General features: G+C 38.8%; 1 protein-coding gene across 4 annotated transcripts in view; it reads left to right on the forward strand.

Annotated features, from left to right (window-relative positions):
• Positions 1 to 19,176, forward strand: part of ATP7A (ATPase copper transporting alpha) — a 151,516-nt gene extending 132,340 nt beyond the window's left edge. For 3 of the 4 annotated variants that reach the window (XM_005594001.4, XM_065538495.2, XM_074030198.1), the window contains 7 exons: positions 2,022 to 2,238; positions 7,224 to 7,370; positions 9,080 to 9,222; positions 11,064 to 11,267; positions 11,791 to 11,908; positions 14,260 to 14,362; positions 15,090 to 19,176. In XM_005594001.4, coding sequence (XP_005594058.3) covers positions 2,022 to 2,238; positions 7,224 to 7,370; positions 9,080 to 9,222; positions 11,064 to 11,267; positions 11,791 to 11,908; positions 14,260 to 14,362; positions 15,090 to 15,366 — 1,209 coding nt within the window. In that variant the 3' untranslated portion in view covers positions 15,367 to 19,176. The remainder of the gene's footprint in view (positions 1 to 2,021; positions 2,239 to 7,223; positions 7,371 to 9,079; positions 9,223 to 11,063; positions 11,268 to 11,790; positions 11,909 to 14,259; positions 14,363 to 15,089) is intronic. The other variant, XR_012430365.1, reaches the window with a different exon arrangement.
• The last annotated feature ends 5,194 nt before the right edge of the window (positions 19,177 to 24,370 follow it).

Consider the following 24,370-nt stretch of genomic DNA (forward strand, 5'->3'; position numbering starts at 1 on the left):
GTTTATTAATGTAGTTATCTCCTGTAGGAATTCCCCGGATCAAATCCAGACTGGTGTTTGATTTGCATGTATGGTTGGTATGAGACTAAAAAGACTTGTATTTTCTCATTTAATTGTATGTAACTCATTTCTTCATACAGACAAGTATACAGATGAAAACAAATGAACTATAATCCTATCACACAGATAACTCCTGTTGACCAAAAAATTAAAATAGAAGTTGTACATATTTGTGGAAGGACAATTCAGATAGTTCAGAGAATTACATATTGAAAATTGTAAACCTCATTCCCTGCCCCCTTCCATAATTCCTTTCTCCAAAGTTTAACAACTATTAACCTATTAAGTCTTTTAAAATGACAGCTTTATTGAAATATAATTCATGTACTATAAAGTTCACATTTCTAAAGTGTATAATTCAATAATTTTAGTATAGTCATAAAGGTGTGCATCTGTTAACAGTTTTTAATGCATATAGCCACATATATGTATTTATCATATTTTAAACTTTATACAGAAAGGTCATACAATGATCAATCTTTGTTACCTTGCTTTTTTATTTTATTAAGTGAATTTTCCTATCAGGAAATGCAGATCTGCCTCATTGTTTTTAATGGCTATATTGTACTCTATAATGTGATTGTTTGGTTTTTTTGGCTTTTACAGTATACACTCAACATCCTTATCAGTTTTTGCAAGTCTGTCTCTACATTAAATGCCTATCAATGCAATTGCTAAGTCAAAGGATGTATGCAGTTAAATTTTGATGAATCTTACCAATACCCATATGATGAGGATTACCAATACCCATGAGGGGTTATACCAATTTATACCTGCACCAAAAATTATGAGTGCTCATTTCCCCACATTCTTACCGACACTTTATTTTTATTTTCTCAATGTAATAGGTGAAAAACTATTTACTTGATGGTTTGCTTTGCATTTCCTTAATTATGAATAAGGTTGAGCATCTTTTTATATATTTATTGGCTGTTTGAATTTCTTTTCCTCTAACCTGTTTGTATTTGTGACCTATTTTCCCACAGAATTGTTTGTCTTTTTCTTATTCATTTGCATGAGTTCTTTATGAATTGTCTCACACTAATTTTATACTTAAAATGTGGCAGTTTCGACCATTGGTGTTGCCATTCATTTATTTGTTCTTTCCCTTTTACCTATTACCTGATCTGGCTTCCTTACACCAAAATCAAACAGCAGAGAGGATGAAGCTATAAAGAGCTAGGAAACAATGAGGGCCCCCAGAACTTTTCGGCTTACTGAAGACATAGACTAGAGAGCAGATGGAGAGCCCCTAGTAACTAAAGGCCCTATATATACTTTGTTACCCTTTGTTGCCCTGTGTTGAATAGAAAACCTGACTTGACTACAGAATTAAAATTTTAATTTGTAATTATCTACTGGAAAGATCAGAGAATACTGATAAGCTTTCCATGTTTTCTATAAATTTTAGAGAGTGGGATTAAAACAAAGATTTTTTTTTTTTTTTTTTTTTTGAGACAGAGTCTCTCTCTGTCACCCAGGCTGGAGTGCAATAGCGCAATCTTGGCTCATTGCAACTTCCACCTCCTGGGTTCAAGCGATTCTCCCACCTCAGCCTCCCTAGTAGCTGAGATTACAGGTGTGCACCACCACACCTGGCTAATTTTTTTCTGTACTTTTAGTAGAGACAGGGTTTCACCATGTTGGCCAGCCTGGTCCCAAACTCTTGACCTCAGGTAATCTGCCCACCTTGGCTTCCTAGCCGGCTTCTTCGGCTAGAATTACAGGTGTGAGCCACTGTGCCTGGCCAAAACAAAGATTTTGAGGCACTTCTGTAACTTTGATTATTATGTTTGATGCTCTATTCCTTTGTCCTTATCAAAATCCACTGTCAAGTAGGCAATAAGTGACAATTTTATTACAAACATTTAGAATTAACTTGGTGTTATCTTTTATTGTGCTAATAAATGACCTTGCATTATCAGAACAGTAGAGGAAATCCTTTTGTTTCTGTTTGTTAGGAACTGGACACTGAAACCTTGGGTACCTGCATAGATTTCCAGGTTGTGCCAGGCTGTGGTATTAGCTGTAAAGTCACCAATATTGAAGGCTTGCTACATAAGAATAACTGGAATATAGAGGACAATAATATTAAAAATGCATCCCTGGTTCAAATTGATGCCAGTAATGAACAGTCATCAACTTCGTCTTCCATGATTATTGATGCCCAGATCTCAAGTAAGCTAATTTTCTTTGTAGTACCAGTTATGGGGCAATTATGAACATATGGCTAACTTTATAACCCTGAACTGTTATAGAAGAAACAAAAATTGGCATCATAATTTCTTGTCCTCAAGTCAGTTTTACCCTATGCCTTCTGATCATTCAAATTAGTCAAGAACATTTCCCAACTGTGGTCATTAACACCACCATAGGGTGATGAGGTCTAGCCTTAGCTGATTATCCATGATCATTCTTTTTTCACTACAACTGCTCCAAACCTTTTCTATCTTTCACAAGATCCTGCGACCCTCTCCTTTGTCCCCTCTGCAAATTATCTTATTTTTTATATAGAAAATTATGGTTCTTGGTCATGTGTTCTTACATATTTTTGCCCAGAATCATTCCTTTTTTCAGGCAAAGCAGTATCCTTCATCTTGCCTAATGAATCCCTTCATCTAGATCCCACCCTCTCTTGATTCATCAGGGACCTCCCTCTTTCTGTTAGGTCTCCTTGCTTCTTCATTTTTCATCTCTTTCTGTTTTAGTTTCTTCTCCTAAACATATAAATATTTCTTCCATCAAAATCACTATATTCCCATCTAGATTTTGTCCTTTCCCATCTATATTCCCATATAGATTCTGTCTTTTTCTTTTATATCAAATTTCTAGAAAGGGTAATCTAGGTTTGTTGAATTCACTTACTCCACAGTCAGGCCTCAGTTCATTGCAGTCTGGCCTCTCCCCCATCCATACTACTGAATCCATTCTTTCTAAGTTAACTGATGATTGTTGACCTCAGTGCTCTTTCCAGTGGTCACTTTTCAGTCCTCATCCTGCACGACCTCATTAAAATATTTGACAATGTTGACCATCCCTTCCTTCCTAAGGGATGATTCCATGACCCTGCTTTGTTTAGATTCTCCTCTCACCTCCCCGGCTGTTCTTTTTTTTCGAAAAGGGGTCTTGCTCTGTCACCCAGGCTGGAGTGCAGTGGTACGATCTCAGCTCACTGCAACCTCTGCCTCCTGGATTCAAGCAGTTCTCCTGCCTCAGCCCCCAAGAAGCTGGGATTACAAGTGCATGCCGCCACGCCTGGCTAATTTTTTGTATTTTTGGTAGAGATGGGGTTTCACCATGTTAGCCAGGCTGGTCTCAAACTCCTGACCTCAAGTGATCCACCCACCTCAGCCTCTCAAAGTGCTAGAATTACAGGTGTAAGCCACTGCACCCCTGGCTGTTCCTTTTAATTGTCCTTTGGTTCCTCATTTCTCTTGCTTTCAAATGTAGAGTATGTTGTCAGGGTTTTGTTCTTTGTCTTTTTCTCATTTTATAATACATACTCTCTCTGTACAATCTTATTCATGCTCATCACTTATTCTACCACCCACAGACTTCCACTATCACTCCAAAATCCATATCTTTAGCCAAGTCCTATTTCCTTGGCTCCATGCTGATCTATCCATCTGCCCCCAAAACATGATCTACCCAACTAAGTGTTCCAATACTTCCCTCCCCATTCGTGCCTGAGTGATTTTACTAACATGCAAATCTAGTCATATCACTTTCTGATCAATACCTTTGATTACAGTGGTTTATAAGCTGTTTTTGAGCCATAGACCTTTGGAGGAATATGATGAAAGCTATGGGCCCACCCCTCAGAAAATTTTTGTTTCAAGAGACGCACATGTATCCTGAAACCCATCCACGGGTCTCTGTTAAGGATCCCAGCTTGAATGGTTCTCTCTCTCCTACTGGACAAAGTCCAGTCTCTCTGTACTTTGTTTAAGATCTGTTCCCCATGATATGTCTCCTGCCTCCCTGCATCACTCATCTTGTCTTTTTCCACTACTGCGTATGTACTCCATGTTCCATCCCTACCTAACTACTTACAGTTCTTCCTTATGGTGTGTCATTTCCTGCTTATTAGATCATTTCATTTACCATTTTCTCTCTGTAATGTTCTTGTTCACAAATGGAATCTACCTCGTGAACTTATGCTTATCTTTCAAGACCCAGTTTATGTCTCTCTCTTCAGTGACGCCTTCGTTGACTGACATGTATTGGCAGAGGTATTTGCTCTTCTTCCTGAATCATAACTGTACTTAATCTCTGTTATTGTATTAGGACAGTGTATGATAATTATTTATTTACCTGCCTATTTCTACTAGTCTGTGACTTCTTTATTATTTGTCTATGAACTTCTAGTATCAAGCACACTGACAAATAGGAAATTCATTTGACAGCTTTTATTGAGCACCTACTGTGTGTCATGCACTGTTCAAGGCACTAAAGAATCAGCAGTAAACAAGATAAACTAAGTTCTTATTTCATGGAGCTTACATTCTTGGTGGAAGAACACAAGAGAGTGAGCAAATAAATAAGAAAATATAATAAGTCCAGTGGAGATAGTGCTATGGAGAAAAATTAAGTGAGGCAAGGGGTATAGGGGTGCTGGGAGTAGTGGGTTCTGCTTCATATAGGGTGATCAGGGTAGGCCTCACTGACAAGGTAGTGTTTGAACGAAGATCTGAGGGGATGAGAGAAAAAGCTATGTGGATTTCTGTGGCAAGAACATTCCAGGCAGGAGAAATAGTAAGTACCAAAGCCTGTAGTCAGGAATGTGCTTGACTTGTTTGAGGAATGGAAAGGAGAACAGTGTGACAAGTGCAGAGTAAATGGGTGGGCAAGGGGTATAAGACAAGGTCATAGAGGTGGTTTGGGACTAGATATGTAAGGACAAAAGCAATCTGATGGTTTTGAGTAGAAGAAGGACAAAATCAATCTGACTTAACATTTTAAAAGTAAACCAGGTGCAGTGACTCATGCCTGTAATCCCGGCACTTTGGGAGGCTGAGGCGGGTGGATCACTTGAGGTCAGGAGTTCAAGACCAACCTGGCCAACATGGTGAAACCCCGTGTCTACTAAAAATATAAAAATTAGTCGGGCGTGGTAGCAGGCACCTGTAATCCCAGCTACTCAGGAGGCTGAGGCAGGAGAGAATCTTGTGGGGATGGGGGGCAAGGGCAGAAGCAGGGAGATGAGTTGGTGGATGTTGTCATAATCGAGGTGAAACATAATGGTAGCTTGGACCAGTATAGTAGAGGTTGTAAGAAATGGTAGAATTCTAGATGTGTCTTAAAAGGAGAGCCACAGATTTTTCTCATGGGTTGGATATATATGGTGTATGAGAGAAACAGGAGTCAGGAATTATGCCAAGGTTTGTGGCCTAAGCAGAAGGATGGAGTTATCATTTAAATAAGATGGGGGATCCCATAGGAGGGACAGTATTGGGAAAAAGATCAGGAGTTCAGTTTTGTACATGTTAAGTTTGAGTACCTATTAGAGATATCCCAAGTGGAGATATCATATAAATGGAAATACCAAGTAAGCAGTTGGCTACAGAAGTTTGGAGTTCCAGGAAACAGACTGGATCAGAGAGATAGATTTGGGAGTCCTCTGCTTATAGGTCTGTGGTGTCTAGGAAAATAGCCACTAGCTACATGTGACTCTTTAAATTAGTTAATTTACATTTAATTTAATTTAAAATTCATCTTTCAGTCATACTAGCCCCATTTCAGTGCTCAGTAGCCACATCTCTGTGTTGGTGGCTATTGTATTAAACATAGCAGCTACAGAACATTTCTAATATCACAGAAAGTTATCTTGGACTGCAGTGGTATAGATGGTATTTAAAGCCATGAGACTGGATTAGAACCCCAAGGTTTGAGAGTAGATAAAGGGAAAGAAAGAGTTAAGTACTGAATCCTGCAGCACTATAAATTAAGAAGTTAGTGAGATGAGGAGGGATGGGCAAAGAAGGCCAAGAAGTGGCCAATGAGGAGGTAACCCCTAAGAATGTGGTATCCTAGAAGCCAAATGAAGAAAGTATTTCCAGGAGGGAGTGAACAGCTGTGTTAAATTCTGCTAATAGGACAAGTAAGATGAGGACTGAGAATTAAAGTAAAGATCACTGGCTGTAATAATTCACTGGAGTACTTAGAGTCAAAAGCATAAAGCTTTTGACTACCCCAATAAATGGAGTAGGTTCACAAGAGAATGGGAAGATATTTATTGAAGACAGCCAATAGAGATACTTTTGGGAAGTTTTGCTGTGTACAGAAGCAGATAAATGTGGTAGCTACAGAGGTGGGTGAGATCAAGAGAGGTTTTATTTTTTTTTAAGTTAGGACAGTGTACAGCAGAAAAAAGTTGTGTAGGAGTGGACAGGGAGAATTATTGGAGAGGTGTTCTAGAATAGGCAAAGGAGGCGGGTGTCTAGTGCACAAGTAGAAAGGTTGGCCTTAAATTAGGAGCAGAATCAGTTTATAATAACAGAAGGGAAGCTAGATACACAGACACAGGAGGCACAGGTAGTTGAGTGAATGTGGCAATGAGAGCTGTGGAAGTTCTTTTCTGATTGCTTCTATTTTCTTTCTGAAGTAGGAAGCAGAGTCATCATCTGGTATTAGGATGGGGCAGGAGAAGTTGGAGATTTGAAGGGAGATGAGAAGGTATGAAATAGCCATCTAGAAGAAATGGAGAATGAATGGACTAGGGAAATATAGTCAAGTTGCCAGATAGCACTAAGGGCCCACTTAAAGAAAAGGAGATGTCAGCATGATTATACATGTTCATCTAGCCACATTCAGCTCCTGATGCACAGTATTTTTAAATTTGATTGAATCGTTGTGGAAGGTCGAAGGGAAAGCCTCACCAGAAAGTAATATTTGAACTGGCTCTTGAAGAAATGTGATGGAGTTTCCTGTCTGGAGAGGAGGGATAAGGACATTTCAGATGAAGGCAGCAATGTGTGCAAAGGCCCAGAGGCATGGAAGAGCAGAGTATGTTCTCAGAAAATTTGAACATCACTGTTGGAGGCTATGTTCTAGGAACAATACAATGTAGTGACTGTGCAAGATTAGACAGGAAGAACTTGCTTCATGGGTTTTTATAAAGATTAATTGAACTTACTAAATGTTATTTCTCTGTCTACTTTCAGATGCTCTTAATGCTCAACAGTATAAAGTCCTCATTGGTAACCGGGAGTGGATGATTAGAAATGGTCTTGTCATTAGTAACAATGTAGATGATTTCATGACTGAACATGAGAAAAAAGGTCGGACTGCTGTATTAGTAGCAGTTGATGGTAAGGTTTTCCATAAGTATGCTATAATTCAATGTTATCATTTGTTATTTTATTAATTTATATATTTTCGAGAGACCTCTGAACTATGAGGGTTATTCAAAAGTGTCTTGAATGCAAAGTGAAAATGTCAACAACACATGATTATTACTGATTAATTTAAAATTATCTTGCATTTGCCTGCCTTTGTTACTTTTTTCCCTAGCCTATATTTTAAATAAAGGCTAATCAAGGATTTTTTAAAACCTAAAAATAACAACAGTAAAATAATAGCAGAGTAAAATAATATTCATAATCCCATCATCCTAACACAATATCAGGTTTTTTGTTTGTTTGTTTCTTTGTTTTTTGTTTGTTTGTTTTTGAGACGGAGTTTCGCTCTTGTTGCCCAAGCTGGAATGTAATAGTGCGATCTCGGCTCACTGCAACCTCCACCTCCTGGGTTCAAGCGATTCTCCTGCCTTAGCCTCCTGAGTAGCTGGGATTACAGGCGCGCGCCACCACGCCCTGCTAATTGTTTGTATTTTTAGTGGACACGGGGTTTCACCATGTTAGCCAGGCTGATCTTGACCTCCTGACCTCAGGCGATCCGCCCACCTTGGCCTCCCAGAGTGCTGGGATTACAGGCGTGAGCCACCACGCCCGGCACACAATGTCAGTTTTAATTTTGTATATTCCATTCCTAGTTGTCTTGAAATGTGTGTGTGTCCAACATGGCACATGTATACATATGTAACACACTTGCACGTTGTGCACATGTACCCTAGAACTTAAAGTATAATAATAATAACAAAATTTTTAAAAAAGAAAGAAATGTGCGTGTGTTTGCAGAATTACAGTGTTAGTACATATACCATTTTTTACTGGGTAGATTTTATTGTAAGTAAATTTTACCTCAGTAAAGTTAAAATCACTTGTACACATACGATTTTATTATGCTTTATTTTACTTAATGCTTTCTAATGTTGCTATATAATTTTATTATAATACTGCATAATATATCAATCTTACACGCTATAATCATTCCCCTCTTGTTGGAAATTTAGACTATTCCTTCACTATTGTAAATGATGCTACAATAAATATCTTTGAGGTTGTATGTGCTTTATTTTGTTCAATTATTTCTTAAGGTAAATTTCTATTTGTGAGATTAATTCCACTCAACGTTTACGTTTGCTAAGTATGAAGGCAGTATTTTACTATGGCCTTTTTAGGTCTGGGAAGAAGCATAGAATACCATTTTACTTTTGTAAATAGAATAAAATAATAAAATTTATGGTAATATTTTTCCCACTATAAAGTACCCATTTTGTCTCTCTCTGCCCACCCTTTACCTTAAAAAGAAAAAAAGTATTAGTCTTCAGTTTCATTTGCCTTTAAATTAGATAAAGTGTTTGAGGCTATTGGCAAATACCTTTCTAAGGAACAAAAAGGGTCTTCTAATATCCAGTAAGGTCTCTCTTTATATTTTCCTATGATTACTTTATTAGTAACCCCTACCTCACTCTGAAATTTTCATAACCAAATGTGGAGACTTGTTACAGAGTTTGTAGTATAAATCTGTGTGGGCTCAGAGATATTTTAAGTTAAGCCATGCCCCCCTGAACAACTTTACTTAAGAAAATTCATTTCATTCTGAAATTTCAAGTCAGAATGTTATTCTGCTTTCACCATATTCCAAGTTCTCTTATTTTGTGCTGCCCCTATATTAGATGAGCTGTGTGGCTTGATAGCCATTGCAGACACAGTGAAGCCGGAAGCAGAACTGGCTGTCCATATTCTGAAATCTATGGGCTTAGAAGTAGTTCTGATGACTGGAGACAACAGTAAAACAGCTAGATCTATTGCTTCTCAGGTAATTGATAGGGGTATGTGAAATTATTGATATACATTTTATGTCTTGCCTTCAAATGCTAAGAAATTTACATTACCTACTATTTTCATTATCACTGAGTTGTCCTATCTAGTTCCTTTGAGAAAATTTACCATGCTTTGCTGGAAGGACTTTGGGCTTTGTGTGTTGCTGTTATAAGTAAAAAGGTATTTGCTTAGTTCATGGGATGCTTGCGTGACACTGTACATCAGTTTCTGTTGATGCGTCCTTTGAAATGTTGCTCATATTCTTTACCAGTGCTGCCAGCCTAAGCTGGGCTCTCCTGATCTCATGGCTGAAACACAGCAATAGCTCCACACACATCCTTCTCTAGTCCATCCTAAACACTACCAATGGAACTATTTTCCTAATGTGCCACTTTGACGTACCATTTTTCTGCTTCTGACTCCCACATTTGCCTTACCTCTAACATTTTTCAATCTTTTTATCTTTGGAATGCCTTCTCCACTCTTCTAATAAATAATGCAAGTAATCTTTTAATACATTCTTTTTTTTTTTTTCTTGAGACAGAGTTTCACTCTCGTTGCCCAGGCTGAAGTGCAATGGCATAATCTCGGCTCACTGCAACCTCTGCCTCCTGGGTTCAAGCGATTCTCTTGCCTCAGCCTCTCGAGTAGCTAGGATTACATGCATGTGCCACCACACCTGGCTAATTTTGTATTTTTAGTAGAGACAGTGTTTCTCCATGTTGGTCAAGCTGGTCACGAACTTCTGACCTCAGGTGATCTGCCTTCTTGGCCTCCCAAAGTGCGGGGATTATAGGTGTGAGCCACCACACCCATCCTATTAACACCTTCTTATGTAAAAAATACAGAAGGATATAAAGTAAAAATGTTGTCCTCTTTTCCCCATGCTCGCCGTCCAGTCCTACTGCCCCCCACACTGCCACTTTTTCATATGCATATATGTGCATCTACAGAGTACATATACAGTATAATTCTGGTCTTTTCAACATCCGTTAGATCATTTTGAACAGATTATTCAGTAGTTTGCTTTTTTTTACATAACAATATACTTTGGAGCTTCATCCATATCTGAACATAAAAAGTTATTTTGGCTGAGTGCATTGGTTCACACCTGTAATCCCAGCACTTTGGGAGGCTGAAGCCGGCAGATACATGAGGTAGGGAGTTTGAGAACAGCCTGGCCAACATGGTAGGACCTTGTCTCTACTAAAAATACAAAAATTAGCTGGGTGTGGTGGCACATGCCTGTAATCCCAGCTACTCAGGAGGCTGAGGCAGGAGAATTGCTTGAACTCAGGAGGCGGAGGTTGCAGTGAGCTGAGATCGCACCATTGCACTCCAGCCTGGGTGACAGAGCAAGACTCTCTCTCAAAAAAAAAAAAAAAAAAAAAAAAGTTACTTTATTCTTTCTATACTGAATTCCATGGTATGAATGTATCATAATTTAATTAACCATTTCCCTAAACATGGACATTTGGGTGGTTTTGAAAATTTTCTTTTTGCAAACAAGGCAATAATGGACATCTTTGGACATGTATCTTTCTGTACATGTACAAGTTTGTCCAAAATAGAGTTAGACGTGGAATTGCTAGACCAAATGATGCTCACATTTTGATAGATGCTGCCAGATGCCCTCCAAAAAGAGTCGCCATTTACGCACCAGCCACCGGTGTATAAAAGCTCATTTCTCCACATCCTTGCTATCACTAGATATTATCAGTCTTTTAAAATGTGGACATCTTGTGGGTGAAAACTGATGGCTTGTTATTGCTCAGTTATGTTTCAGGTACTCATTATTATTTTTTGAAATGAATTGAGTTTATTTTTATCACATAGGTTGGCATTACTAAGGTGTTTGCTGAAGTTCTACCTTCTCACAAGGTTGCTAAAGTGAAGCAACTTCAAGAGGAGGGGAAACGGGTAGCAATGGTGGGAGATGGAATCAATGACTCCCCAGCTCTGGCAATGGCTAATGTGGGAATTGCCATTGGCACAGGCACAGATGTAGCCATTGAAGCAGCTGATGTGGTTTTGATAAGGGTAAGTGCCATGGCTTGACCTTTGAGGAGTATGAGACTGCCCTTCATGGTCAATGATAGTGTCATAAAGTATATTGAGCACAACAATTCTGTCTTAAGTTCCATGCTATCGGCCATTAAGAGTTTGAGAATATGGAGTGGGATTATGGGAAGTCATGCTAATTTACCCCCTGACTTTCTCAACCCTGCTAATAAGCAAGTGAGAATTATAAGTTTCTAAAGTGAAGAAGATTAAAGAGGATTTGTAATAAAATGATCTTCAACAAATAGTTGCTGAGATTATTTTAAGTAGATTTAATCCTTGTACCAGCATACACCCCTAAAAGTGTTTTCAGAACCCTGAGGAAAATTTTTGAAAAACACCTTTGGAAGCTGAGTCCAAGTTTTAGCATTATCTGAGATTTGCAGTTAATTCACATATTACCCTAAGGTAGACGTAATCTTCAATATATACAATATCAAATGTAAAAGTTACTGGTTAAATTAGAGTCTCTTACTAATATCACAAATATTTCTGTTCCCAGAATGATCTTCTGGATGTAGTGGCAAGTATTGACTTATCAAGAAAGACAGTCAAGAGGATTCGGATAAATTTTGTCTTTGCTCTAATTTATAATCTGGTTGGAATTCCCATAGCTGCTGGTATGTGACTCTTAACTAGTATTGCTTTTTCCACTAAAGTCATTAGAGACCTAACATATTGGAAGCCTGTCTTCTTACTATTAGTTTTGAGCTTAGTGTTTGTTTCTAGCTTACTGGTATGGTGAGAGGTAATGTTAAAATCAATCATTTTAATTTTCAGTAATGTTTCTTATAGCTTAAGAATATATAAGCATTTTTTTTTTCCTCCAAGTTTTTTTTTTTTTTTTTGAGACAGAATCTCACTCTGCTGCCCAGGCTGGAGTGCAGTGGTACAAAGTCTCGGCTCACTGCAACCTCCACCTCCTGGGTTCAAGCAGTTCTCCTGCCTCAGCCTCCTGAGTAACTGGGACTATAGGTGCCCGCCACAACACCCTACTAATTTTTGTATTTTTAGTATAGACGGGGTTTCACTATGTTGGCCAGGCTGGTCTCGAACTCCTGACCTCAGGTAATCCACCTGCCTCGGCCTCCCAAAGTGTTGGGATTACAGGTGTGAGCCACCGCTCCCAGCCTTCAACTTTGTATTTTGAAAAATTTCAAACTTCATGCCTGTAATCCCAGCACTTTGGGAGGCCGAGGTGGGTGGATCACCTGAGGTTGGGAGTTCGAGACCAGCCTGACCAACATGGAGAAACCCCGTTTCTACTAAAAATACAAAATTAGCCAGGCGTGGTGGCACATGTGTGTAATTTCAGCTACTGGGAAGGCTGAGGCAGTAGAATCGCTCGAACCCAGGAGGCGGAGGTTGTGGTGAGCCAAGATTGTGCCATTGTCTTCAGCCTGGGCAACAAGAGCAAAACTCTGTCTCAAAAAAAAAAAAAAAAAAAAAAATTCAAACCTACGAAAACATTAAAAAAAATGGTACAATGAAAATCTGTATGCCTTTCGCCTAAACTCACCAACTGATAGTATTTTGTCACATTGCTTCATCTCTTTCTCCATATATTTGCACAGAGATATGTATTTGTTTGCTTATTAATTAATTTTTTTCTAAACAGATTTACCTTTAATCTGACTACCCAAACACAAACACTGTTAGCAAGATTAATTCATGGAGCAAATGATTTTTAAAGAATTATACAAGTATATTTTCCTCTAGTCTTTTTTTTATTTTGCATCAGTTTTTGTCTTGTTACATAGTGGTGATTGTAGCACACAGAGAATTTTCTACTCTTCACTTAATATTCTATTATAGTCAGGTGGTATTTTTTTAGGTTGAGAGACCAGATGAGAGAGAGAGAGTGAACAAAGGAATATAACTGAGCAAAAATAATTTAGTTATTTAATAAGCGTCTGAGAATCTCCTAAACTTAGGGACCTGGTAGGAGTTAGTAATGATGACATAAAAGAAATAATTATCGTTTTCTTCTTGTTCTCTCTGGTTTGAGGGCCAAGGAAAGACATGAAATGACATGAGAACAATTACAAAACTGTTTATCAGCAAGGACACACAAATACTGAGAGAACAAAGAGCTAAAGAACAGTCTAAGTCCTGTAAGATTAATTCATGGAGCAAGTAATTTTTAAATAATTATACAAGTAATACATGATCACCATAGAAAAAGTAGAAAAATATAGAGAAGCGGCCGGGCGCGGTGGCTCAAGCCTGTAATCCCAGCACTTTGGGAGGCCGAGACGGGTGGATCACGAGGTCAGGAGATCGAGACCATCCTGGCTAACACGGTGAAACCCCGTCTCTACTAAAAAAATACAAAAAACTAGCTGGGCGCGGTGGCGGGCGCCTGTAGTCCCAGCTACTCGGGAGGCTGAGGCAGGAGAATGGCGTGAACCCGGGAAGCGGAGCTTGCAGTGAGCTGAGATCCGGCCACTGCACTCCAGCCTGGGCGACAGAGCGAGACTCCGTCTCAAAAAAAAAAAAAAAAGAAAAGAAAAATATAGAGAAGCACATTAAAAGTTAAAAGTATAAGTCTATTTCATCCTCATCATATGAGCAAACATTCTTATGTCTGTCAAAACCAAGTGTGGGTGAGTTTGTAGAACATGAACTCCCATACGCTATTGGTTGGATTATGAATCACTAAAACCACTTTGGAGAACAACTGAGGAGTATCCACATAAAGTTGAAGATGTGTCCATGTTATGACCCAGTAATTTCACCCCTAGGTATATACCCCACGGAAACTCTCAGACATGGGCACGTGGAGACATGTACAAGAATGTTAACTGCAACACTCTATTAGTGAAAAAATGGCAACAACAAAAATCTCCACCACCAAGGGGATAAATGCTGAAGAAATATCAAATAAAGAAATGATTTGTGTATATGTTAGAAACACATTGATAATCTGTTTAGTATTATCTACTCTAACTAATCTATACTTGTTTCTTAGGAGTTTTTATGCCCATTGGTTTGGTTTTGCAGCCCTGGATGGGATCTGCGGCAATGGCTGCTTCATCTGTTTCTGTAGTACTTTCTTCTCTCTTCCTTAAACTGTAAGTATGATAGCTTGCTCACATTTGTATTTTGTATTCCTTTTATCATCTAGTCATTCTTGGTAAGTTTTATTCTTGTATTGATCAATGATAAGCCCAAACCATTCTTAATGAGAATTATTATTAGCGGCCAGGCGTGGTGGCTCGCACCTGTAATCCCAGCACTTTGGGAGGCCGAGGTGGGCAGATCACCTGAGGTCAGTAATTTGAGACCAGTCTGGCCAATATGGTGAAACCCCGTCTGTACTAAAAATACAAAAATTAGCTGGGCGTGGTGTGGTGGTGGACGCCTGTAATCCCAGCTACTCAGGAGGCTGAGGCAGGAGAATCACTTGAACCTGAGAGGTGGAGGTGGAGGTTGCAGTGAGCTGAGATTGTGCCACTGCACTCCAGCATAGGCAACAGAGCGAGATTCTGTCTCAAAAAATATATATATTATTATTAGGTAACAGTAATAATTAGCTATGTAATTGTTACCTCGTGTACTTTATGCATAGCAACCACAAGCACTGAGTGGGATAAAATATAGTACACTAACTCTGATAAGTAGGATTTCTGATGATGTGACTCCACACAGTTCATTTCAACTATTTTCCTACCAGTGATCACTTGTATACATTTCATACCAAAACCAAGTGTGGATGAGCAAATCTTTCTTTTGCGCATGTAGCAAGCGTCTCATTTACTTTTGGTTATTTCAAACTAATGTAATTTTGCATGTGTCCAGTTACAGGAAACCAACTTACGAGAATTATGAACTGCCTGCCCGGAGCCAGATAGGACAGAAGAGTCCTTCAGAAATCAGCGTTCATGTTGGGATAGATGATACTTCAAGGAATTCTCCTAAACTGGGTTTGCTGGACCGGATTGTTAATTATAGCAGAGCCTCTATAAACTCACTACTGTCTGATAAACGCTCCCTAAACAGCGTTGTTACCAGTGAACCTGACAAGCACTCACTCCTGGTGGGAGACTTCAGGGAAGATGATGACACTGCATTATAAAAGGCCATGGAGAGTGCTGCCAGTTTAACTTGTCATGCACTGACACAGCATTCATGATGTTACCTTCACTTTTCAAAATATTGTAGAAGGATTTTATGTTGGTCTCATGCTCTTATATTAGGGATTCTATTTGAGTTGCGTTTATCTATTGGCAAAAATATCTTTTTCAAGGTATCAGCTCTGAACCTAGCTTTATTTAAACTTGAATTTCCAGTATATTTTTGTTTTCACTAACAACAGATAAGGTAGAGCAGTGAGGTTTACAAGCCCTACAATTAGAGATTGCTGAACTGCTGCTAAAGTAATATATTTTTTTTATTTGACCAAAAAAAAAAAAATAGCCCAAGAAGAAGATAATGAAAAATTTGAAGGTTTGAGAGCATGAAGATATTCATGCTTTTGAATTCAAGATACTGAAGATACTCTCAAGCCTGTATCCCTGCCCCGTTGGGGAGCAATGACTTTCAAAGCACTGTGTATAAAACATCTAGTTTTAGAAGGGAAACAGTTGAAGCTGTTTAAAAATAGATGTGCCTTATTTATTGCAGGCTTTCTTTCCCCCATTCTCCCTGCGTCCTTGTCCTTGCAGTTGCTTTTTTAGATTCTCCAGTATGTCTTCTTTTGTTATTTTCTTTCGAGCTAACCAAGTTTAGGTGGTTTTTCATTGATTAAAAATAACTGACAACTGTTCTAATATTTTGCTCCTTTTTAAATGTTGTGGCTCAAAAGACCTTAAAGGTCTGTAGGGTTCCCTGCTCCCCATCTTTCCACTGTTGTAAAAAGTATATCAAATTATTCCTTCAAGTTTCCTAGCTCTGTGCTCAGTTTCAGTTCACTCCTGCCGAGTTGGGCTCTAAGTTGTTCTTCATGTAGTCTGTTGATCTCAGTCCGGAAACTTAACATTATGAGCCTCTTCTGCTCAAAAAATTTTCAAAGATTAACACTATTATACATATACAGGTCATATAGAATTACCTGGATTCACTAAATTTGTTTCTTGTTGTTGTTTTTGTTGAGACAGAGACTCGTTGAGACAGTCTCGTAGCCCAGGCTGGAGTGCAGTGGCACCATCTTGGCTTACTGCAACCTCTGCCTACCTGATTCAAGGAATTCTCCCTGCCTTGGCCTCCCAAGTAGCTGGGATTACAGGCGCCTACTACCACACCTGGCTAATTTTCATATTTTTTAGTAGACGGGGTTTCGCCACGTTGGCTAGGCTGGTCTTAAACTCCTGACCTCAGGTGATCTGCCCACCTTGGCCTCCCAAAGTGCTGGGATTACAGGCGTGAGCCACCATGCCCAGCCTAAATTTGTATTTTTTGAATTGAGTATAATCACTTTGCTAGTATATATAATTTAATAGATTTTATTTATCTTTTAGTGTTTCAGATAACCTCTCAAACATACTTTAAAATAATGCTATTACACAAAGGTACATTTGCCAAAAATACAGTAAAATCATAATACAGAAACTAAAATTTCCCTAGGTTATGATGCTTTTTAGCTAAATATATACTTTTCTCCAGTTTAAAACATTTGAACTTGCCTAGTTGGTGTGGTTGACAAATTTAGGAGCTTGTTCCCATTGCCAAATGAATTTAGAAATTCCCTTGTGAGTGCCTGGTAGCTAATACACTGGTCAGAGATCTGGTACTTGTAAGACTATTTAAATTTCTTTGTTAGTTGCAAGATGAATTTCATATGCAGGATATGTCAATGAAGAGGACTCATAAGTAAATTCCTAACATTTTGTTCCCATTACCATAAGCAGAGCTGCTGCTAACCCAACATCTGGCACATAGGTTTTGTACTCCGTAAATGTTGGTTCTTTTCTCCCCTTGAGGTCAGTAATAAATACAAAAAATCATTTTTCTAGAGCAGACTCTTAAAATCAGGTGGGGGTAGGGGATGGAGTTCTTCCTTTCCTACCCCTTTTCTCTTTTATCCTTTCATATTATACACATTCAAAGTTTACAATCTTATTCCATGCTGTCTTTCAGATTTAGAAAAGATCTAATTTCTGTCTCAGCTGTCTAAAAGAGAGAACTGAAGCTTTTGATGAAGGTGCTATTAATCTAGAAAGACAAACCCATTTCACTGAAATATCAATGAGTTTGTATATCTAGGCCCCTTTTTTAGACCAATGCCTATGCCATCCTCCATGCTTTCAGTTTGAGTTTTATTATTTATTAATTCAAGTGACCCATCTTATAACTCAACTTGTTTCTTCTAGAAGACACAGCTGATAGGCAAATGTTGAAAAAAGAAGCATCCCTCCTTCTCCCTCCCACCCACCTCAAGCAGTTGAACACAGCCAGTTACTCTTCCATTATTATGTGTACCTTTGAGTCATCCTCTTGGTCTTGTATTCATATTGTGGGACAGTGGGAAGAGCAGCTTATAGTATTGAAATAATCAAATAGATAATTTCAGCCCTTACAACAAGAATAGAAAACATGCTATTTAGAAAGGGTCCTGCTTTAAGTAATATGTAGCCACATTTAAATTCTCTACCATAAGTCTTTTTTGCAATCTTGAACTTTCATTAGCTTCAAAGAGAAGCTGTATTTACAGGAGAAAGAGCTGATTATGGAGGGAATAAAAAATATTGCTTTCAGTTAGTAGCTAGCTTTAAGTCAGGAGTTACTAATGAGAAATTTTATAAATGTGTGTTTGTGTATATTCACATATATATATACACACACATATATATGTACATACACATACATATTACCATACTGAGGGGAAATGGATTTATATTTGAATTTGATATTTGAAGTTCTCTATTTGTATTTCATTTATCATTCTTCTGTGTTCACTCAGCAACCATGCCCATAGTCTGAAGATAACAAGGATACTTTAATATCCAGTGCTGGTTCAGACTCACCTATGGGGCACCTTAAACTTAAATATCCAAAGATGCCTTTTGAATTTCAAAGATTAAAACACAACTAGAGTAGTAGCATTGTAGTCTCAAGATGTATGGTGTGTCATTTGTGAAAATAGCAATGTTATTTTTCCTAGTTTAGTATCAACATTTTAGAATGTCAAATTTGATGTCTTGTGAACAAGTAATTTTATATTGTGCTTTACTTTTTAAAAAGTATTCTTTACTCATATGTATAGAATGCTTAAAATAGCACTGTAGACAAGATGTTTCCAAAACTTTAAATGCACATATCTTTTGTGTATACAGCTTAAAATCAAAAATGTATGTTAAGAGAATTTTTTCTATTACTTATGGATCATGCTTTAAAATGATTTTTCTTGATATTTATTTTACTCCATTTTGTTTTTTTCTCTGGGTGAGGCATCTGGTTACTGGTTATTTTAAAAAGAATAAAGACATTCCTGGAATCACTCCTTTTGGGTTTTTGTTTGTTTTGTTTCTTTTCTACATTTTTAAGTATTGTTTTACAAAATAGAAAAAATACAGATTCTTGCCAAATTATTACCTGTTTTTACACTAACTTTCTGCAGTCCCTCCATCTGGTATGAGTAACCAGATAGAGCACAAAGCACGAGTTCTTGTTCTTCAGTTAAAAGAGCTTCTTTCACAGTGTTGATAACAAATGCCTTTTGTAGCCAAAACCAGGCGTCTCAACCTTATGTTTTTAGTTAAAGAAATGTTCAGCTAAACGTTGTTAAACATTGATTGTTTGGTGCCCAAAACAGCAGTGGACGATGTTGTGCAATATCCATCTACTGTAGTTAAGATATTCAGTAGTTTGTTTTTAATAAGCATGTAATTGATCATATTTCTGCCAAGGATGTGCCTTCAACTTTATAATTATAGTGTTATAAAATTTTTTTGTCTGTCTCTTTTGTTAAATCATCCAACCCCCTCTATCAGCAGTTCTGAACTACCTTTGTTATGTTTTTAGATTTTTTTTCAACTGTTCATCTATGATGGGAGTGGATTATAGGCATCACTACACTTTTGGTAAGGATGGGAGGAAAGAAATCTATTTTCCTTCGGACTCCACTACACCTGCCATATCATTCAGTGAGGATGAGAAATAAAGGAAGGAATATTATTGTCCTCCTTTCCTTTGTAGTCTCTAATACATTCTTAATAGAATGTCTACTCCAAATGAGCTAAACAGAGAAAAGAGATTTTCTCGCCATTGGGGAGCCCTATACAGAGTGTTTGAAGTTCCCACCCAAGATACATTCCCATACCCAAACACTCCTCTTTGAGTTAAGGAAAGCATTGTAAACTTACTTGTGAGGAAAAACTAATTTTCATTTCCCCCAGAATCCTTGGGGTTACTCAGGGTGAGGAGATAAGATGGGAAATGGCAATATAGGAGTAAAATCCCCAAGGCATCCACTCAGCTTGCCAGCTTCCCTTTCTTATTGGTATCCTGACCTCAGAGAAGGATGTGCAATGATGGCTCCCTCCCAGGTGAGCCTTCAAAACCTTCCAGATCAACAAAACAAAACAAAAACCTTTCTGTTTGAGAATTCTTGCTAGGTTAAAGCATCAAAGTCCCTGCTCAAATTAAAAAGAAATAGAGCTGCCTCTTTCACAAATTTGACTAGGGCCAGCCAGCCCTACTCCTTTAACAGCTTCACCTTCCTAGGTGCGACCCCTGGTTGTACAAATGACATGAGATATAAAAGGCAAGGCTTTTGAAGATGAGGTTTAAGTGAAGTTGCTAGTATAAAGAGGGTCTTGTGCAGTATAAGAAATTTGAAAACATCTGTACGGTCAGTCACCCTCTGGAAAGTTTGAAATAGATTGAGTAGTCTTTGGCATACTGTAACTATTGGCCTCAATGACCCCAAGCTTTTCATTGTCATCATCTTCTCTGCCCACTAAGGCCTGCCTGTAAACTGAAGTGCTGCCAATACTTCAAAATTATTTGCTTCACCTCACCCAATCAAAACTCCAATTTCTTTTTTAAAAAATCTTAATTGGGCCGGGCATGGTGGCTCATGCCTGTAATCCCAGCACTTTGGGAGGCTGAGGCAGGCAGATCATGAGGTCAGGAGATCGAGACCATCCTGGCTAACACGGTGAAACCCTGTCTCTACTAAAAATACAAAAAATTAGCAAGGCATGGTGGCGGGTGCTTGTAGTCCCAGTTACTTGGGAGGCTGAGACAGGAGAATGGCGTGAACCTGGGAGGTGGAGCATGCAGTCAGCCGAGATTGCACCACTGCACTCCAGCCTGGGCAACAGAGCAAGACTCTGTCTCAAAAAAAAAAAAAAAAAAAACTTAATTGTGCGTATTATGGGATACAATTCAGTGTTTTGATACATGTATACATTGCATAATGATCAAATCAGGGCAGTTAGCATATCCATCACCTCATGCATTTATTATTTCTTTGTGGTGAAAGCATTCAAAAGTCTCTCTTCTAGCTATTTTGTAATATACAATTACCTCACTGTTAACCATAGTCACCCTACTGTGCAATAGAACACCAGAACTTATTCCTCCTTTCTAATTGTAACTTTGTACCTGTTGACCAACCTCTCTCCATCATCCCCTCTCTTCACCCCTACCCAGCCTCTGGTAACCACTGTTTTACTCTCTGCTTCTATGAGATCAACTTTTTTTTAGATTCTGCAAATGAGTGAGATCATGTAGTATTTGTCTTCCTATGTCTGGCTTATTTCACTTAATGACATCCTCCAGGATTATCCATCTTGTCTCAAATGACAGGATGTCATTCTTTTTATTGCTGAATAGTATTCCATTGTGTAGATATACCACATTTTCTTCAACCATTCATCTGTTATCGGGCATTTAGGTTGATTTCAAGTCTTGGCTGTTGTGAATAGTGCTGCAGTAAACATGGAAGTGCAGATATCTGTGATGTACTGATTTTGTTTCCTTTGGAAATACACCCACTAGTGGGGCTTCTGGATCATATGGTAGTTCTATTTTTAATGTTTTCAGGGACATCCGTACTGTTTTCTGTAGTGGCTGTATTATATTCCCACCAGCAATGCGTAAGCATTTCCCTTTTTTGCCACATCCTTACCAACACTTATTTTTTTAATAATAGCCATTCTAAATTAACAGTGAAGAGACAACCTACATAATGGGAGAAAGTATTTGCAAACTATACATCTAACAAGGGGTTAATATTCAGAATATATAAGGAATATATAAAGAAATTCAAAAAACCCTATTAAAAATGGGCAAAAGATGTTAACAGACATTTCTCAAAAAGAAAACATACAAATGACCAACAGGTATATGAAAAAATGCTCAACATCACTAATCATCAGGAAAATACAAATCAAAATCACAATGAAATACCATCTCATTCCAGTTAGGATGACTATTATCAAAACTCCAATTTATTCATTGAAGTTAATAATCACCGAGTATAGGAGAAAAACTGAGATTAACTCAATACATCCTAAAGTGCCATTGACCTTTGGATCTTGCCAGAGGTATTTGCAATAATTTGAAAAGAGTGCTTTTGAACCCAAATGACTTCATGATTATTGACATGAAAAACATCAGGCCATATGGAAGAAGTTATTTGAAGGCAAGTATAACCCATTATCAGCACTCCTACACTCTTCTTGGTTTTTACAGCCATTGCCTTCCACTTTTGAATCCACAGTTTCTTTAAAACCACCACATCCCCATGGATGGAAAGAGCGCTGATTTTGGAATCCATCACACCTATTTGCAAGATACCAACTCTGCTACTTACCAGCTGGGTAACTGACTATGTTAGTTTCTTATTGCTATTGTAACAAATTACAGCAAACATAGTGTGTTAAAACCAACTTATTATCTTACAGTTTTGAAGGTTAAAAGTCTGAAATGGGCTGAGATGGGAGGATTGCTTATGGCCAGGAGTTCAAGACCAGCCTGGAAAACATAGTGAGACTCTCTCTATAAAAATTTTTAAAAATTAGCTGCATGTGATAGTGCATACTGTATTCCTAGCAACTCAGGAGGCTGAGGTGGGAGAATCACTTGAGCCCAGAAGTTCAAGACTGCAGTAAACTATGATTGCACCACTACACCACTGCACTCCAGCCTGGGTGGCAGAGCAAGACACTATCTCTGAAAAAGAAAAGGAAAAAAATAAAGTATATTAGTCCATTGTTGCATTGCTATAAAGAACTGCCTGAGACTGGGTAATTTGTAAAGAAAAGAGGTTTAATTGACTCACAGTTCTGCAGGCTATACAGGAAGCATGACTGGGGAGGCCTCAGGGAACTTACAATCATGACGGAAGGCAAAGAGGAAGCAGGCACATCTTACACGGCATAAGCAGGTGAAAGAGAGTGAAAGGGGAGGTGCTACACACTTTTAAACAACCAGATCTCATGAGAACACACTATCATGAAAACAGCAAGGAGGAAGTCTGTCCCCATGATCCAATCACCTCCTCCAACATTGGAGATTACAATTCATACGTGAGATTTGGGTGGGGACACAAATCCAAACCATATCATTCCACCCTTGCCCCCTCCCAAATCTCATGTTCTTCTCAGGTTGCAAAATACAATCATCCCTTCTCCATAGTCTCCCAAAATCTGAATTCATTTCAACATTAACTCAAAAGTCTACAGTCCAAAGTCTCATCTGAGACGAGTCAAGTACCTTCCACTTATGAGCCTGTAAAATCAAAACCAAGTTAGTTACTTCCAAGATACAGCGGGGGTACAGGCATTGGGTAAATACATCTGTTCCAAAAGGGAGAAATTGGCCAAAACAAAGAGACTACAAGCCCCATGCAAATCCAAAACTCAGCAGGCCAGTCATTAAATCTTAAAGCTCCAAAATAATCTCCTTTGAGTCCATGTCTCACATCCAGGCAACACTGATGCAAGTGGGATCCCAAGGCCTTGGGCATCTCTGCCCCTGTGGCTCTTTAGGGAACAGTCCACAAAGCTGCTTTCACAGGCTGGCATTGAATGCCTGCAGCTTTTCAAAGTACACAGTGCAAGCTATCAGAGAATCTATTGGGGTCTGAGGATGGTGACCTTCTTCTCATGGTTCCACTAGGCAGTGCCCCAATGGGGACTTTATGTGGGGGCTGCAACCCCACATTTCCCGTTTGCACTGCCCTAGTAGAGGTTCTCCATGAGAGTTCCACCCCTGCAGCAGACTTCTGCCTGGACATCCAGGCATTTCCATACATCCTCTGAAATCTAGGCAGAGGCTGCCAAGCCTCAACTCTTTCCCACTATGCATCTGCAAGCCTAACACCACATAGAAGTGACCAAGGCTTGAGGCTTGTACCCTCTGAAGCAACAGCCTGAGCTGCACCTTGGCACCTTTTAGCTATGGCTGGAGCTAGAATGACCACAATGCAGAGTGCCATGTCCTGAGGCTGCACAGTGCAACGAGGTCCTGGGCCTGGCTCACAAGACCATTTTTCCCCTCCTAGGCATCCAGGTCTGTGAGGGGAGGGGCTGCTGCAAAGGTCTCTGAAATGTTTTCAAGGCATTTTCCCCATTTTCTTGGATATTGACATTCAGCTTCTCCTTACTTATGCAAATTTCTGCAGCTGGCTTGAATTCCTCCCCAGAAAATGGGTTTTTCTTTTCTACCACATGGTCAAGCTGCAAATTTTCCAAACTTTTATGCCCTGCTTTCTTTTCAAATATGTTCCAATTTCAGATTATCTCTTTGGTCATGCATATGACCATATGCTGTTAGAAGGAGCCAGGCCAAATTAATATGGTTTGGCTGTGTCCCCACCCAAATCTCATCTTGAATTATAATCCCATCAAAATCCCCACATGTCATGGGAGGGACCAGGTGGGAGGTAACTGAATCATGGGATGGTTCCCCCATGCTGTTCTCATGATAGTGAGTGAGTTCTCATGAGATCTGATGGTTTTATAAATGTTTGGCATTTTCTCTGCTGGCACTCATTCCTTTTCCTGCTGCCTTGTGAAGAGGTGCCTCCCATCATGATTGTAAGTTTCCTGAGGCCTCCCTAGCCATGTGAAACTGTGAATCAATTAAACCTCATTTCTTTATAAATTACTCAGTCTCAGGTATTTATTCAT

The sequence above is a fragment of the Macaca fascicularis genome, chromosome X (genome assembly GCF_037993035.2).
Source record: "Macaca fascicularis isolate 582-1 chromosome X, T2T-MFA8v1.1".
NCBI classification, from domain to species: domain Eukaryota; kingdom Metazoa; phylum Chordata; class Mammalia; order Primates; family Cercopithecidae; genus Macaca; species Macaca fascicularis.